Source organism: Hoplias malabaricus, chromosome 16, assembly GCF_029633855.1.
Source record: "Hoplias malabaricus isolate fHopMal1 chromosome 16, fHopMal1.hap1, whole genome shotgun sequence".
Lineage (NCBI taxonomy): Eukaryota > Metazoa > Chordata > Actinopteri > Characiformes > Erythrinidae > Hoplias > Hoplias malabaricus.
The window spans coordinates 28,010,453-28,029,253 of record NC_089815.1 but is presented as its reverse complement, the minus strand read 5'-3'; the positions used below and the strand labels follow the sequence as shown (position 1 = coordinate 28,029,253).

Here is an 18,801-nt window from a genome sequence, read left to right as displayed (position 1 = left end):
TGTAATAAATGTAAGAAGCCTGTAACAACAACAAAACCAACGTATCTGTTTCACCACCTCACCACTGAGAGAGAGCTCAACACCGGTGTGAGCAATGGCCAAGCAGATAAACTAAATTTACACAGCTGAGCATCTACACTTAGTTTTAAAGAAATACTTAAAATTATTTTGTCATCGCCAAGAACATTTTTATCAGAAAAATAACCAGAAATCGATATCTTATTTTTGATCATATCACCCACCCCTTTGAGAAAAACTCATCTCTCTGTTTTTCTAAAGAATCCTGAGCTTTTTTACATCTCAGATATAAAGACAGGCACATGCTGGTCAACTTTTAAGAGGTCCCAAGTTTTCAGGCTCTCTCTCTCTCCTTCATTATGTTATACCAGTGTCAGACACGCTCGCTTATAGGCCAGTGATGTGAGTCTAATGGATCCACATTAAAGTAAAATCTCGCCTCCAGCTAGGCACATCAGTAGCACACTGGCACAATGACAACGCTGACTGTGATGACTGGGTTTTGTGCGGACTTGACCCCTTCTCTTGTTTCCTTTTCTTCTCTTGGCTTCCATTCCACGTATTGGACACATCACGAGGGAAGGATCTTCAGAAAACACTCCAGGAATGTCTACTTTTCAACATTAGAAGAATGCATCAACACTGTCTGTGTCTCACTGAGGGAGGTCAATGCTTTTACTTTTCTTAGTGTTCCAGCGACCTACATAACTTGTCTTTGCAGCAAAACATTGTGTTATTATTATTTTACAGAGTGACAAGCCTTCTGGCACTTGGGTAAAAAATCGGACTCATGTCAAAGTTTCCCCTGTTCCCAGGAGTCCCCCGAGCAACAATGCTCAATCTCAGTTGACCACAGTAAGAGTTTGCTACTTGGAGTAACTTAGTAGTTCAGCATTGCTCATGGAAATGTGGCTAAGAGTGGTAGCTGCTAATTTTAATAGTTCTGGTAGTCCTTTACTCACTGAACCAGAATTTGTGAAGTTCTCACCTTTTGGGAAGTGTTATGTCCCACTGACTGATTGTGCCTACACTGTCTGGAAAAGCCGTCACTGTGGCGGTACCCTCAATGGAACATAGGGTTGCTGTGGGTCCAGAGTCTACCTGGAATCACTGGGCACAAGGCAGGAATACACTCTGGAGGGGGCGCCAGTCCTTCACAAGGCAACACAAACACACTCACACCTACGGACACTTTTGAGTCACCAATCCACCTACCAATGTGTGTTTTTGGAGCGTAGGAGGAAACCGGAACACCCAGAGGAAACCCACACAGACACAGGGAGAACACACCACACTCCTCACAGACAGTCACCCGGAGGAAACCCACGCAGACACAGGGAGAACACACCACACTCCTCACAGACAGTCACCCGGAGGAAACCCACACAGACACAGGGAGAACACACCACACTCCTCACAGACAGTCAACCGGAGGAAACCCACGCAGACACAGGGAGAACACACCAACTCCTCACAGACAGTCACCCGGAGGAAACCCACGCAGACACAGAGAGAACACACCACACTCCTCACAGACAGTCACCCGGAGGAAACCCACGCAGACACAGGGAGAACACACCACACTCCTCACAGACAGTCACCCGGAGGAATCTCACGCAGACACAGGGAGAACACACCACACTCTTCACAGACAGTCACCCGGAGGAAACCCACGCAGACACAGGGAGAACACACCACACTCTTCACAGACAGTCACCCGGAGGAAACCCACGCAGACACAGAGAGAACACACCACACTCCTCACAGACAGTCACCCGGAGGAATCCCACGCAGACACAGGGAGAACACACCACACTCTTCACAGACAGTCACCCGGAGGAAACGCACGCAGACACAGGGAGAACACACCACACTCTTCACAGACAGTCACCCGGAGGAAACCCACGCAGACACAGGGAGAACACACCACACTCCTCACAGACAGTCACCCGGAGGTAACCCACACAGACACAGGGAGAACACACCACACTCCTCACAGACAGTCACCCGGAGGAAACGCATGCAGACACAGGGAGAACACACCACACTCCTCACAGACAGTCACCCGGAGGAAACGCACGCAGACACAGGGAGAACACACCACACTCCTCACAGACAGTCACCCGGAGAAAACGCACGCAGACACAGGGAGAACACACCACACTCCTCACAGACTGCGCCACCGTGCGCATTATATTATTGTTAGAAATTAATCAAATAGCACCATATCTAAAAATACGACAATACAGTGTTTCTTTCCTGTCACGTGGTGTTAGGACATTTTAACTACGCTGTCTGTGGATACAGGAGAGGTCCTGTATTGCTTATTCTTTGCAGTCTGTGCTCTTGTGTGTTGTGCTGGTATCTCTCTCTGTGCTGAGCACAGCTGTTAGATTGTTCTGGTGTTTAACTGGATTCATTTTACTTTCCTGCGTGCCTCATTTGTGGAGCAGAGGCGTGTGGTCAGAGAGCCTGGAGGGTGGTCACGTACAGCCAGGTATTAAGCACATAATGAGGTTGACCTACATTTGTCTGGAGTAGCTGTGTGAAGCATCGTTTGCTGTTGTTTTCATTGGGGAAATGAGGCGGGGGACGGAGAGTGGCTATAATCCACTAAATCCAGATGGACTCCCACCTGCCACATGCTACGCTATCATCAGAGCTTTTAATGTCTTCTACAGTCTGTCTCTGTCCACGGAGGATGATTTACCTTGTGCTGTGCAGTAGGGGTAGGGTTATGCACTTAGTGTTATTGCTGTAGAGAAAGGATGACTATGTTCATGCTGTGGCAGAACCTGCAGCACTGAGTGAAAGTCAGAGACCACCCTATATTGATTTATTTTCTGTTCACAATGGCCTTTTATGACAAGAGATAAAGCAAAAATAACAGACTAAAAGTTGAGATGGTCAGAAGAATCAGTAGATAATTTGATGACTAATATAAACAATCATGTATTCATTCATTCATCTGTTACATCCAGATCAGGGTAACCTACCTGGAATGATTAAACAGGGCATCAGTCTATTGCAGGGCATCACAATCTCAACTGTTCACTCACACACTCACACCTGTGGACGGTTTCACACACTCACCCTGTCGCTCACACACTCACACCTGTGGACAGTTTCACACACTCACCCAGTCACTCACACACTCGCACCTGTGGACAGTTTCACACACTCACCCAGTCACTCACACACTCGCACCTGTGGACAGTTTCACACACTCACCCAGTCACTCACACACTCGCACCTGTGGACAGTTTCACACACTCACCCAGTCACTCACACACTCGCACCTGTGGACAGTTTCACACACTCACCCAGTCACTCACACACTCGCACCTGTGGACAGTTTCACACACTCACCCTGTCACTCACACACTCACCCAGTCACTCACACCTGTGGACAGTTTCACACACTCACCCTGTCACTCACACACTCACCCTGTCTCTCACACACTCACACCTGTGGACCGTTTCACACACTCATACTGTCACTCACACACTCACCCAGTCACTCACACCTGTGGACAGTTTCACACACTCACCCTGTCACTCACACACTCACCCTGTCTCTCACACACTCGCACCTGTGGACAGTTTCACACACTCACCCAGTCACTCACACACTCGCACCTGTGGACAGTTTCACACACTCACCCTGTCTCTCACACACTCACACCTGTGGACCGTTTCACACACTCATACTGTCACTCACACACTCACCCAGTCACTCACACCTGTGGACAGTTTCACACACTCACCCTGTCACTCACACACTCACCCTGTCTCTCACACACTCGCACCTGTGGACAGTTTCACACACTCACCCAGTCACTCACACACTCACACCTGTGGACAGTTTCACACACTCACCCTGTCACTCACACACTCACCCAGTCACTCACACCTGTGGACAGTTTCACACACTCACCCTGTCACTCACACACTCACCCTGTCTCTCACACACTCACACCTGTGGACCGTTTCACACACTCACCCTGTCACTCACACACACACACACCTGTGGACAGTTTAACACACTCATACTGTCACTCACATACTCACACATGTGGACGGTTTCACACACTCACCCAGTCACTCACACACTCACCCTGTTTCTCACACATTCACACCTGTGGACAGTTTCACACACTCACCCTGTCACTCACACACACACCTGTGGACAGTTTCACACACTCACCCTGTCACTCATACACTCACCCTGTCTCTCACACACTCACACCTGTGGATCGTTTCACACACTCACCCAGTCACTCACACACTCACACCTGTGGACAGTTTCACAAACTCACCCTGTCACTCACACCTGTGGACAGTTTCACTCACTCACACACTCACACCTGTGGACGGTTTAACACACTCACCCTGTCACTCACACACTCACACCTGTGGACGGTTTCACAAACTCACCCAGTATCTCACACACACACACCTGTGGACAGTTTAACACACTCACACCTGTGGACAGTTTAACACACTCACACCTGTGGACGGTTTCACACACTCACCCTGTCACTCACACACTCACCCAGTATTTCACACACTCACACCTGTGGACGGTTTAACACACTCACCCTTTCACTCACATACTCACACCTGTGGATGGTTTAACACACTCACACCTGTGGACAGTTTAACACACTCACCCTGTCACTCACATACTCATACCTGTGGACGGTTTAACACACTCACACCTGTGGACAGTTTAACACACTCACCCTTTCACTCACATACTCACACCTGTGGATGGTTTAACACACTCACACCTGTGGACAGTTTAACACACTCACCCTGTCACACACATACTCATACCTGTGGACGGTTTCACACACTCACCCAGTCACTCACACACTCACACCTGTGGATGGTTTCACACACTCACCCTGTCACTCACATACTCACACCTGTGGACGGTTTCACACACTCACCCAGTCACTCATACACTCACACCTGTGGATGGTTTCACACACTCACCCAGTAAATCACACACTCACACCTGTGGACAGTTTAACACACTCATACTGTCACTCACATACTCACACATGTGGACGGTTTCACACACTCACCCAGTCACTCACACACTCACACCTGTGGACAGTTTAACACACTCACCCAGTCACTCACACACTCGTACCTGTGGACGGTTTCACACACTCACCGTCACTCACACACTCATCTAGTATCTCACACACTCCCACCTGTGGACAGTTTCACACACTCACTCTGTCACTCACACACTCATCCAGTCACTCACACACTCACACCTGTGGACGGTTTCACACACTCACCATCACTCACACACTCACACCTGTGGACAGTTTCACACACTCACTCTGTCACTCACACACTCATCCAGTATCTCACACACTCACACCTGTGGACAGTTTCACCCACTCATCCTGTCACTCACACACTCACACCTGTGGACAGTTTTACACACTCACTCTGTCACTCACACACTCACTCTGTCACTCACACACTCACCCAGTCACTCTAAGTCAACAGGTTTTGAGGTTCGAACCAAGGACCCCGACCCAATGGAGCCGTGTGGCAGAGACACTGCCTTTAAACAGCACAGTGCTTGCCATAAATAACAAAGACAGCTGTAAATGTGTACTTGTGTCAATTAGTAAGAAATAACAAAGCACGATCGGACTTATCTATAAACTCCTCAGGATGACAGTGTAATATACCATCTCAGACTCTGAGGTGCTCCTAAGAGAGAACATACAATATATTTGGATATATATTGTTTTAAATTAGCGCACCAATAACCTTGATATAAATGTTATCATGCAAACTGTTAACTGTTATAACAGCATCTTCTGTTTCTGAACGACAAGTAATGTTACATCATAAAGTAATGTGTGTGTAGAGAGAGAGAGGAAGAGAGAGAGGAAGAGAGTGAGAGAGAGGAAGAGAGTGAGAGAGAGATAGAGAGAGGAAGAGAGAGGGAGAGAGAGAGAGAGAAAGACTGCAGGCTCGTGTGAGCACCACAGGGGCAGCGATGGTCGTGCTGAACTTTTTTCACTGACCCTCAGTTCTGGGAATTCAGTCTTGCCCTCGGCTGCAGATCCTGGTGAGATGAATTACTTCAGTCTTGCAGCTCACAAACATGCCATTAAAGCTTTTCAGCGTGATTCCCTTTAGGTCCTCTCAGCATGCCCTGATGGCTCAGCGAGACCTATGCCTATGTGTGTTCAGAAATGCTAGGTTCATTTATGCATTTCTTTTTTTATCTGTACATACTTTTACGTTTGTTATGTGACTTGTCACTGATCATAGTTGAAGGTCAGTGGTGAACCCGTTCCCTAACAGGACTGTGGTGTGACTGGAGACTACACAGAGTCATTGGACGCAAGGCAAGAAGACAATCTGGAGAGGACTCCAGTCCCAGAGCAAGGTTGTTTAATAACTTTCATAAAAATGTGCTCATAATTGTCAACATCTTTGTCTTTATTTGACAGACATTGCAGATCTGAAGGGTCCCCTCTGGTAGATAATGTCTCTCTCTATGCCTGTCAGATCCATTATGCCCCAATAATGTGCAGCGAGTCCTCTGTATAAACAAGGTCCTCGTCATCCCCTGTGGATGAACCGCGGCAGCGTAACGTGTGAAGTTATTGTGTGTCTGGCTTCCTTGTTTGCAGAAGAGCCGAGAGCACGGTTGACATGCTTGCTTCAGTGGGTTTCCGCCTCTTGTTTGGACTGACTTTAGGCCCAAATCCCTTCGGCCCAGCGTCTGGCTCCAGCCGCCGCTCTAACCTCATTGTTCCGTGTACAGCACGCTGAGTTTGGCTCTGTTGTCTGTGGTATGTCTGAAACGGGCCTTGGCTGCGTTATGAAGCGCTGATGATACACGCTTCATGTGTCGAGGCTCGCTCTCCTGACTTTTGGCCATCATTTAGCTCCAACTATGTGTGCAGCAGCCGCACGTGAGTCTAACATCACCACGCTCAATGCCAAATATCAGCTAGGGAGGTGTCACTTAAAAGCGACAATTCAGAGTCAGTTCCTCTGTAAGTAATGCTCTGAAACATCAAAAATAAGTCCATTTTACTGATCCCTTTTCAGGATTTTCAATGTTCTGAGGTCTCTCCACCATCTAAACACCTTCAGATGCTGTTTCTTAATCACACCTCAGTGGGCAATGGAAGGAGAACGCTCCTGAGCCCGTTTGGACACACAGACACACAGTTTATATCCGTTTACTGAGCTCAATTGTTAAGTATTGAGAGACATTATTAATATTTGCTGTTCCCCTCCTCAGAGATGACGCAAATTGTGCAGTTGGACCTGGATCTAAAGTATAAGAGGAACATTCGGGACCTTTTCCAGGAGTTCAGACACTTCCCTTCAGACGCGGTCATCGGGATTGTCAGAGAGATGCAGCCAGTCTACAGGTATTGAAACACACACACACACACACACACAGCAAAGTTTATTAAGCCTTACATTTCTCTAACAGCGAAGTAAGGTTTTCATTTCCCCTCTCATTCATCTCCGCAGACACAGGCGGAGGTTTTACGCAGGGCATTGTGGCAGTGGTAGCAGTCTGAAGCATGTGGACACAACAATAAAAAGCAGAGCTGTTCAATAGCCTTATGCAAATGAGAATTTTCACATGGCCACGTCTAATCAGATTAAAATGCCACGATGTGTTATGTCACGCATCACATTCACATTTAGACTACGTACGGAAGTCAGTGTTAAATGTGGAGGAGAAAACATTGGGATACTTTTACATTATTTCTCATCTTAATAACCAATATTAAACATACTATCTGCGTTTTACTGAAGCACACATCGAGGCTAGAACTGATTTGACATGCGCAAAGTGACCTACACCTTATTAGCTCGGTGTCATTAGGTGTGTAGGGCTTATATACGTGTCCTGAACGTATTATGAACACTGCCCCATGGTAGAAATGTTGGCTATCATAAGTAACTCCAAATACTAAAGTAGGAAAATGTATTTGTAATTGTCTTGAGGGACAAACAGCTGATGGGGTAGCTGTTGGCTCATAGCTGGGAAGAAGTGTCAGACCCCTGAAACTGGGGCGTGTTAAAAGCCAAAGGTAGGTGCTACCCTTTCAAAGCTATTCCCCCATGGGTACAGACTTCCAAATGTGTGTGGAGAGAGCTTCCTGCGACCATTTCCCTGGAGCTTGCACTGTTAAGAGCGGCAGGAACACAAGGAAAGTTGGAACCGTGGCAGGGGATTAACGTAGGAAGTTTCTTCAGGGGAGAGTTGTGTGTGTGTGTGTGTGCATGTGTTAGTCAGAGTTTTGAGGCTATAACAACAGGATGCCTGTGTAGTGCTCATCAGGTTTGGCTTTGTGTTGTGGGCAGTTTAGGCGACACACACACATTTGCAAAAGGACATTGAGAACTAGCTATAAGCCTCAGGATAAAAGATACAGTGTGTGATCAGATAAACACAACCACCATCACGTACATGTCCGTGCTGCTCATTTCACACCCCTAATCCACTCTTGCTCCCGACGAAATCACAGCTGAAAAGAAGAACATGTTCTGGACCTTTGTTTGGAAACAGAACATGATTCTGACAAATATTATGTAGTGGATTCTGCGAAAATAATCAGTGGCCGTTGATCAGTTCTTTGTTATCGGCTGTGAATTAGCAAATGAGACTGGTATGTTGCACTAGATGGCGCTGGAGTCAGCTGATCCGCTGGGACTGTTTACATGCTGCACTCTTCCCTTCCTCTCCCTTCCCCCGCTTCCCTTGTTTCTTCTGATTTACTTCCTCTGTATTTATGTCCCTACACAAGGACACTCCAGTTCTTTTGGGGCTTGTAAAGGGCCAACTGCTTCTGAGGCAACCGCAGCATGTCGTTGCAGACGATCAATAAACGCCGTCAAGTCTCAGTCCCTTAAGAAAAGACACATCTTATGACTTTGGGAAGTCTTGACAGTGTGGCATTGTGTACTGCTTTAAGTTTTCAGCACCGGACGGCTTTAGGTTTTTAGCGTTTGCCCTAAAAGTACGCAGTTCCATGAAGCGCCTGAGTTTATACAAAGTATCCCTTTGATAAGCGTGAGAAGCTGTGGATGCCAGTCAAGTTAAACTGTGCTTGGGGCACAGGGTGACGTATGTAGTGTATGGATGAATGGAGCGGATCCTGCTTGTGGAAAGAAACATCCCCAAGAGAGCTGTTCCTCCAAAACAGAGGGAGTCTGTAATCAGCAACTGCAACATCAACAGTGCGTCAGCGAGAGCTAGGTACAGCTGAGGTGATAAGATCTACCACCTGTGGCAACAGGATGGTCCTTATGGACCCTCCTTAATTAACGTTTGGGCTTTCCATGCCTTCCGCCTGGCTGGCACAATTCAGGCTCTTTGTCTTAAGGGCGAACCAAGCAGTGCTCACATTGCTTCCACTGATGCAGCTTATTTGTGAGCTTCTTAATCCCTGTTGAATGACGCAGATGCCGGAGGCCTGATGTTTCAACTTTGCTGCGTTAGTGCTGGAGACCCAGGGGGCCCTGATACCCCACACTGACTCTTGGCTGTGTCCGATCATAATCAGATGTATGTGGCTGACACATGACTGTAGTTTTTTGAGATGTGTCATGTGTCATTTTCTCTGTTACAGCTTTGCCTTCAGAGGACGTTTCTTCACTCTGTGGTGCTCTGGTTGTTGAACCTACCAAACCTCCCTCTAAATCTAGCAGTACTTTGTCCGACGTGTTTATAATTCCGATTTCGAGCAAGTTATTTAAATAGATTCTCGTTGGCATCAAATCAAAGACGTGCCTGATATCATCCAGGACTCCTGAAGCCAGGTTTAAACCAGAGTGCTGCAGCTCGGATGGCAAATCAGAGAACACTCAGCAGACCTCCTCTCTGTGATTTACCACAGTGGATTGTATACAATGTGAAATCAGCTTCTCTTCTTTCTGACACATTGTCGAGAGACCCACAGTTGTTGCAGCAGCCACAGTGTTTAGATGTATGAGCCTTACATCTGTGTTGAATGAAACATTCCCAATGCAGTAAGACATTTTAACGGGGATACGTTATATATAAATATATATATATATATATAAATAAATAAATAAATAAAAGTTACTGGAGCCTAGCAACCCACAACCCGTGAAAAGGAAACCACCCAGTCAGTTGTTTGTGGGCTGACTAAATAAGAAAACAAGGGATTTAACAAGCTGTTCTGGTTTTTCCTCCCCTTCAGATGTCAAGAAGATTAGAATTAGCATTGTCCCGCCCCCTTTTCAGAGTCTCCAATCACAGCGGTAGAAAGAGAACCTAGTGAAAACTGCAAAAAAAAAAAAAAAAACAGATCTTCTGCTCCTCTGCGATTGGCTCATTGTCATTTAAAGCAACAGGCGCTCAACTTGGCCATTCCCGGCCAGGTCTGTTTACACAGGGCACTGCTGTGTTGTTGTGTTGTTTGATCCTTGTGGGATTTTGATTTTGTTGAAGTGAACTATGTTCACTTCTGGAAAAGGGGTATAATACACCAACTTGAAACACTTGGGATGTCGTGGGAAAGTGCAGCAATATCCGCACGCAGTCTGTGGTATTATTTTGCTAACTTGATTTTCTGTTTTACTCATTTTATTTTCAAATATCCTGCTTTGTTAGTGTTGTACTGTTGTTATTATTGTTTAATATCGGCTGCTTTGCTACGGCCACAGTCTGATTTGGAGTTGTATTTCCTTTCAGGTGCAGAATACACGTGCGGTCATGAGGCAACAAGGCATCAAGGAAATCATGCATCGGCCTTGGCTTGGGTTCTTTAGTGTCCGCTTGTCAACGCCTTTAGCCACAGCGCTTCTTTTCTTTGCCAGATTACTTGTATTTCTTGAAAATGTTCATTCAGCAATTCATTAAACTCAATTTGTTAACGTTAAACACGGTCACTCTTCATCCAAGTCATAGTACGCCTCCTAGTTATACAACAGCCATCTCAGAGCGGTCACCTTCCACGCGTTCCTGCGTCCCTGTTTCCGCCACGACTTGCCCCCCTCCAGAGTACCAGATGCAGCAGGGCTGTCTGCCAAGTGTCTGGACTCTGCCCAGCCCACGCAGCTTGGTATGAGAGTAAACGCCAAGCATGGGCACTTGTTAAATTAATTGTAACCTTCAGTATGTTAAAAATAAAGCAGGCCCATTGCTTCCCTGCATTGTTTGGTCTACCTTGGATGGGAGTTAGTGTGTCACAGCAGTTTGTAGGACAATATGTTCCTCTCAAGCCTTGTTTTTAAGGACAGATGGAGAGTGGAAAGCAATTGGACGGGATGTCCACTCCAAAGCTCTGTAAATGGACCGAGTGCATGGCCTTGGTAGCGGCTATTGAATGGAGGTATTTGAGCCTGCTGTGTGCACCGGCTCTACAGTGGTTTATTATGCTTTGTTCTGTACCAAAGGCCACTGGGTCATATTTGTATGACGGCAGGAGCGAATTAAGTGTCCGTCTAGGGCTTCTCTTGGCCAGAGATTTGTCCAGAAGCTTGATGCTATCCGTCTGTTCGTCAAGCTCGTATACGCGTGTTTTGTGGACATTGACTACAGTCAGTTATTCCTAAAAACCAGTGTTGGACAACACACAGAAATCCTGCAAGCTGGCAGTTGCTGTGTTGAAACATGAAATCCCTGGCTCAGGAAGATGAGGTCATAGCCAAAGGAGCCAAAGAAGAAAGAACAACAAGTGCTCATGGACGCTTCAGAGTTGATATTGGTGTTAACAGACTGAATAGCCGCCTGTAGAGGAACCGAGGCACCGTGGTTTTCAGAGTGTTTGTCTAAGGTAAAGAGGTCCCTGGTGAATTCCGGAAGAATTGACTCTGCTACGGTTGACAGGAGCATGGTGGAGTTATTTTCGCCTTTTTGTTCTGCTGCTCATTGTGTATACATACCATTCAAATCACGAGCACAACGGGGGGAGTCAGACTGAGGGGCTGTTTTTGACGTGAGCTCTTTAGGGAAAACAGGATGCCACAGACAGAGTGAACATGTATCACAACAGGGTCAACTTCACAGGGGGTCTGTGCCTGCTTAGTGCACTAAACAAATAACGCATCCATGTGAGTTAGTATTCTGGAGAGCATAGACAGACTGTGCTGTTATCTGAGAAGTGAATCTGCAGCTTCTCTTACCATCAAGTGCTTGTGTGTGTGTGTGTGTGTGTGTAGGTGAGAGATCATGGGAGGGAGGCCAGACACTAGTGTTTTCCTGATAAGATCTTGTCATCTCTGCCATTTAGAGAAGTGTTCTGCTGTCAGTTCAGTTCTGTACTCTTCTTCTCGGTGACTAACCTGGTGATCTTATTTATCTCACCATCCTATGCCCCAGTCCCACTCTTCAGAGGACGTTTCTTCACTCTGTTGTACTCCGGATGTTGAACCTACCACGCATCCCACCACAACTAGCAGTACTTTGTCCGACATGTTTATAATTCCAATTTCAATCAAGTCATTTAAATAGATTCTCATTGGCATCAAATCAAAGACCTGTCTGATGTCGTCCAGGACTCCTGAAACCAGGTTTAAACCAGAGTGCTGCAGCTCGGATGGCAAATAGGAGATCGTTCAGCAGACCTCCTTTCTACTTATCAGCACAGGTGCAGTTATATTAGAGGTGGGCAACAGGGCAGTATTAAATCATTACTGTGTTGTGTTTTGATTTGATACAAAACAATGACAGGGTCATTCAAAAAAATCATGATTGTTAACAGAGATGTGACACTGAACAGTTTGGAGAGAAATCCCCTAATTGTATTAGCGCGCCATTAGCTGGAAATATTAGTACAGTAATCCCTCGCTACTTCGCGGGTTTTTTCAAGGTGGCTTTTTTATTATTTACATGTCTTAGACTGGGCCTGTAGGTGACAAAATATATCATTTACAAGTATTTCTTACGTACAGTACACGTATTGTTCACGTCCACATCCGAGTGAAATGTACTTGCGCTAAATCACAGCTTAGGAATTACTCTATTAAAGAAACTGGTGGGATATCACATGTACTTCCAGCTGAAAAACATTATAGAACGACTGTTTAATGCAAAGTGTGGGTTGTTAACAGCACAGGGAGGGTTTTAAAAGTCCAAATACTCGTTAAATACATAAAAACATCTTTCCTCATCCTGCGAAAAACGAGGGATCACTGTTATCATTAATCATTAGACCATGCTACTATTATCATTAGAAATAACTACTATTTTTAAGGGTTAACCTCATAGCTGTGCCTTCCATCCATCCATTATCTGTAGCCCTTATCCAGTTCAGGGTCACGGTGAGTTCAGAGCTTACCTGGAATCATTGCGTGCAAGGTGGGAATACACCCTGGAGGAAGCACCAGTCCTTCACAGGGCAACACACACACACACACATATGGACACTTTTGAGTCGCTAATCAACCTACCTACAATCACCCAGAGGAAACCCACGCAGACACAGAGAGAGTACACACCACACTCCTCACAGACAGTCACCCAGAGGAAACCCACGCAGACACAGAGAGAACACACCACACTCCTCACAGACAGTCACCCAGAGAAAACCCATGCAGACACAGGGAGAACACACCACACTCCTCACAGACAGTCACCTGGAGGAAACCCACGCAGACACAGGGAGAACACACCACACTCCTCACAGACAGTCACCCAGAGGAAACCCACGCAGACACAGGGAGAACACACCACACTCCTCACAGACAGTCACCCAGAGGAAACCCACGCAGACACAGGGAGAACACAACACACTCCTCACAGACAGTCACCCAGAGAAAACCCATGCAGACACAGGGAGAACACACCACACTCCTCACAGACAGTCACCCGGAGGAAACCCACGCAGACACAGGGAGAACACACCACACTCCTCACAGACAGTCACCCAGAGGAAACCCACGCAGACACAGGGAGAACACAACACACTCCTCACAGACAGTCACCCAGAGAAAACCCATGCAGACACAGGGAGAACACACCACACTTCTCACAGACAGTCACCCGGAGGAAACCCACGCAGGACACAGGGAGAGCACACCACACTCCTCACAGACAGTCACCCGGAGGAAACCCACGCGGACACAAGGAGAACACACCACACTCCTCACAGACAGTCACCCGGAGGAAACCCACGCAGACACAGGGAGAACACACCACACTCCTCACAGACAGTCACCTGAAGGAAACCCACGCAGACACAGGGAGAACACACCACACTCCTCACAGACAGTCACCTGAAGGAAACCTACGCAGACACAGGGAGAACACACTACACTCCTCACAGACAGTCACCCGGAGCGGGAATCGAACCCACAACCTCCAGGTCCCTGGAGCTGTGTGACGCTACCTGCTGCGCCACCGTGCCACCACCTTCCAGCAGATTCTAAATAATTTCCTCATTGAGCTGGAAAGAAACGTGACTCAGAGACGTAGTTATCAATAGGTCACTAGGTTGTCTCAATAACAATTGTCTTGGGGGGGACTAGGAATATGGACTGTTTTCATTCCCAGAAACGACTGCCTTGAAATACAGATTGGATCTTAATCTATAAAACTATTCTTCTCACTGTTTGATATCACTTTCCATTGAGGGGAAGATGTTCTCTCAGCAAGAGAAGGAAGGCAAGACATGAAACATTCTGCGCTTGATGACTGAAATAGAGAGTAAGACGATCCAATTTAGCAGCGCTTGCATATCATCAATCGCTGCACGTGCAGCAGCCCAGTTTTAGGCATTCTCTCGCTCCCTCTGCACCACTGCGGCTCAAAGACAAATGAACTGCCTCCTGCTTCGTTCATTGCTAACAAATGGCTCTTCCCAAAATGTCTATTTATGCAAAAGAACATGCTGAAGTAGAGGGAACAAATGTTCCACATTGATCTTTTCATTAGGGACCGAATTATGTCTGTCATTTCGCTGGAAACTTTTGATGCACTGTGCTTTGGTTCGGCTCTAATAGAAGTTTCGTGGGCAGCTGAAAGCACTGAGAATATCAGCGCTGATTTAGTGCGCAATATTGAGTTAAATATCTACTTCTCCATCCTTGTAGAATATTATATTCGGGATGTGATGGATCTGCCAATTTGGACATGCATCCTGCTTTGTTCTAGTAGACTAGCTTGTTGTTGTCAGTGTAATTAGGGATGCACCATTTGTACTAAAATGGCTCCCAGATTTCATCTAATAGAGAAACAAGGCCATAAATATTGACTGACTAATAAATAAAGAAAGAAACAAACAAACTTTCAACAAAGACATGGTACATATTTTGGTTGCTGGTTATGAAAATGAGAAGTAGTGATTTGCAGAGACAAACACGTTTAAACAGCTGCAGCAAATCAATTTTGAAAATCTGGAACGTGTGAAAACATTTGGTAATTCCTACACAAACAGTTCCAATCACTGTTGATGCCCAGTGTCAGGAAAACAGCAGAAACCAAAAGAATAGCCCATGCAAACATGACACTCCTCACAGACAGTCACCCGGAGGAAACCAACGCGGACACAGGGAGAACACACCACACTCCTCACAGACAGTCACCCGGAGGAAACCAACGCGGACACAGGGAGAACACACCACACTCCTCACAGACAGTCACCCGGAGGAAACCCACGCGGACACAGGGAGAACACACCACACTCCTCACAGACAGTCACTCGGAGGAAACCCATGCAGACACAGGGAGAACACACCACACTCCTCACAGAAAGTCACCCGGAGGACACCCACGCGGACACAGGGAGAACACACCACACTCCTCACAGACAGTCACCCGGAGGAAACCCACGCAGACACAGGGAGAACACACCACACTCCTCACAGACAGTCACCCGGAAGATACCCACACAGACACAGGGAGAACACACCACACTCCTCACAGACAGTCACCCAGAGGAAACACACGCAGACACAGGGAGAACACACCACACTCCTCACAGACAGTCACCCGGAGGAAACCCACACAGACACAGGGAGAACACACCACACTCCTCACAGACAGTCACCCGGAGGAAACCCACGCGGACACAGGGAGAACGGAACAGGAGAATGGCATGTACAGACCCTGATTCTGAAATGAAACGGATGAACAAAGTGCACTGGCCATTGTCCATTTCCATAGCATTGCAGTTCTGTAATTACAGACTGTATTCCACCTGTCCCCTTTTCACCCAGTTCTTCAATAGTCAGGACCTTCATAGATCCACCACAGAGGTATAGTTTGTGTGGGGGATCATTCTCAGCGCTGCAGTGACACTGACGTGGTGGTGGTGTGTTAGTGTGTGTTGTGCTGGTACGAGTGGATCAGACACGGCAGTGCTGCTGGAGTTTTTAAACACTGTGTCCACTTTGTAGATGTAGAGTCAGATGTGGAGACAGTAGCTCATCTGTCGCTGGACAGTGTGCGTTGGTCGTCGTCTAGTCCTTCATAAGTGGACACAGGAACGCTGTCAGCTTCATGTTTTTAGTTGGTGCACATTTCTCAGTCCCGTAATGACACCGAGGTGATTTTAGAGCCCCCTCTTTGTTACTCCTTAAGATGTGGCTTGTTTTGTGTACATCAGTGCACTCCTGTCTTACACAAGAGTACCCACTGTTTATCAGGCCAGACTAAACCGATTTCCTTTCTCTCCATGAAGTAAACAAAGCTCTGGGTCCTTTATTCCCTCAGAATGTCTTTGTCTGCCGAGTGCTGCTGCCTGTATGTTGTTTGCCTGCTTCCTTTCTGTGATGTTTACAAGGATCTCTGTTCCCACTCAGAGAAATGATTGTTTGTGTTGTGGATATTATTTTCGTAGTCTGAGTTGTAGGATGGCAGCTTGTGGCAGGCTTTTCCGCAGCAAAGGATGTGATTTCCAGCATTGCCAGCAGCTCTCGGTCCATGTAAACAGATTCGTCGGTCTTCATGTTGACTCGTGTCAGGCTTCTCCCTTCATCAATTAGCGGGAACCCCCACCAGATCGGCACGTACGATTCTAACGCACAAAACACTGCAGGCCTACATCACTTACCGTAGCTCACAGGGTTGGGTTTACTGTCTTTAAGCAGGAGGGCTAGACAAGCCCCCTGCAATGTCCAGTCTTGCTGGTTAGGCCGGTAGTTCTAGCATAAACACTTCATTAAGATTTATCACGTTTGGCTCAGAGATGAGAGGCAGACTCAGTGACACAATGCACAGGTTTTTGTGGGAGGTCTGTTTGATGTGTTGTGCACCCGTTTGTCAAATTGCTTGAACATTTCCTGGCACCTCACTTCTAAACTGACCTCAGACAAACAGTGCCATGTCAAAGTAATGATTGTTCCAAGATGCATTTCCCGAGCTTTAAATAAACAGTAGGGGCCCCCTGATCCCTGCTCAAATCAAGCTGAAAGGGAATTAAAAGGGACATCACATGTTCAGAGCATGGAACTGGAGTCTAACAACTCACACACTGGGAAATAAGACCGCCCAGTCATTTTTTTATGGGCTAAAAATGGCTAAAAACCACAGCGTCTGCTCCTTCCTCCTCACAGTTTAGACAGGGAGAAAGCTGCTGTGGTGTTTGTCACTTGTGGTAATTCTGTCTGTGAGGAGTGTGGTGTGTTCTCTCTGTGTCTGCGTGGGTTTCCTCCGGGTTACTGTCTGTGAGGAGTGTGGTGTATTCTCCCTGTGTCTCCGTGGGTTTCCTCCGGGTGACTGTCTGTGAGGAGTGTGGTGTGTTCTCCCTGTGTCTCCGTGGGTTTCCTCCGGGTGACTGTCTGTGAGGAGTGTGGTGTGTTCTCCCAGTGTTTGGTGGGTTTCCTCCAGGTGACTGTCTGTGAGGAGTGTGGTGTGTTCTCCCTGTGTCTGCGTGGGTTTCCTCCGGGTGACTGTCTGTGAGGAGTGTCTGCTCCTTGCTCCTCACAGCTGTGCACTCAGGTTAAAGGAACACGCACTGAAGTTGAACAGGGCTGTTTAGACAGGGAGAAAGCTGCTGTGGTGTTTGTTACTTGTGGTAATTTGACCAAAGCAAGTCACAGGCATTTCTTTTAGACCCAGAATTGTGTTCATTTGTGGAAAATGGGGAGAATATGTCCTCTTTTAAAGAAACTATTGCCCAACAATCTTCATAATCATATTCATATGCACTTACAGTTCCATCGTTGCAAAAGAAACCATATTGTAAGATGCCGTAAGTTCAGTTTTTTGTCCAAATGAGAAAAGACGTCTGTATAATTAAAGTGCCTTTTTACCTGAACACTCATGTTATTCACTCATATTCAAACAGCATCTTTAACGACGCTCACAGCTATGATCAGCAGGTGTTTGTCCAGCGAGGCTTTGTCTGGAGCTGTTAGCCTACTGAATATAAGAATGATGTTTTGATGGGTTTTTTTGGACTCCATTGGTCAGCTCAAATACTGAGGACTCGCCACAGTTGCTGAGTGACGGAGAGAACGGAAGTGAAGGAACTCTAAATAGATACAATGAATATTCATGCGTGTTTGTTGTCTGGGGGACAATAGCATGGTACATCAGTTTTATAATTGCATTTTGTGTGTGGGTCTGAGAGAGAGAGAGAGAAAGAGAGAGAGAGAGAGAGAGAGAATATTGTTCTTTAACATACTGCAGCCAAACTGTGAGAATATTATTCCCCTATTGGCTGCTTATAATCAAATGTTGATATGTTTATGTTCTCACCAAAGAAAAGATGAGATCAGCTGCCACGTAATACTTCTATTTTTCTTATATTTTAATGTTTAAATGTTGGGGGTATATGAGATCTGTACAGTGTAAAT

At 46.6% G+C, this 18,801-nt stretch overlaps 1 protein-coding gene across 2 annotated transcripts in view; it reads left to right on the top strand.

Annotated features, from left to right (window-relative positions):
• xxylt1 (xyloside xylosyltransferase 1) overlaps positions 1–18,801 on the top strand; it is a 43,734-nt gene that overhangs the window by 14,957 nt on the left and 9,976 nt on the right. For both annotated transcript variants that reach the window (XM_066648386.1, XM_066648387.1), the window contains exon 4: positions 7,316–7,448. In XM_066648386.1, coding sequence (XP_066504483.1) covers positions 7,316–7,448 — 133 coding nt within the window. The remainder of the gene's footprint in view (positions 1–7,315; positions 7,449–18,801) is intronic.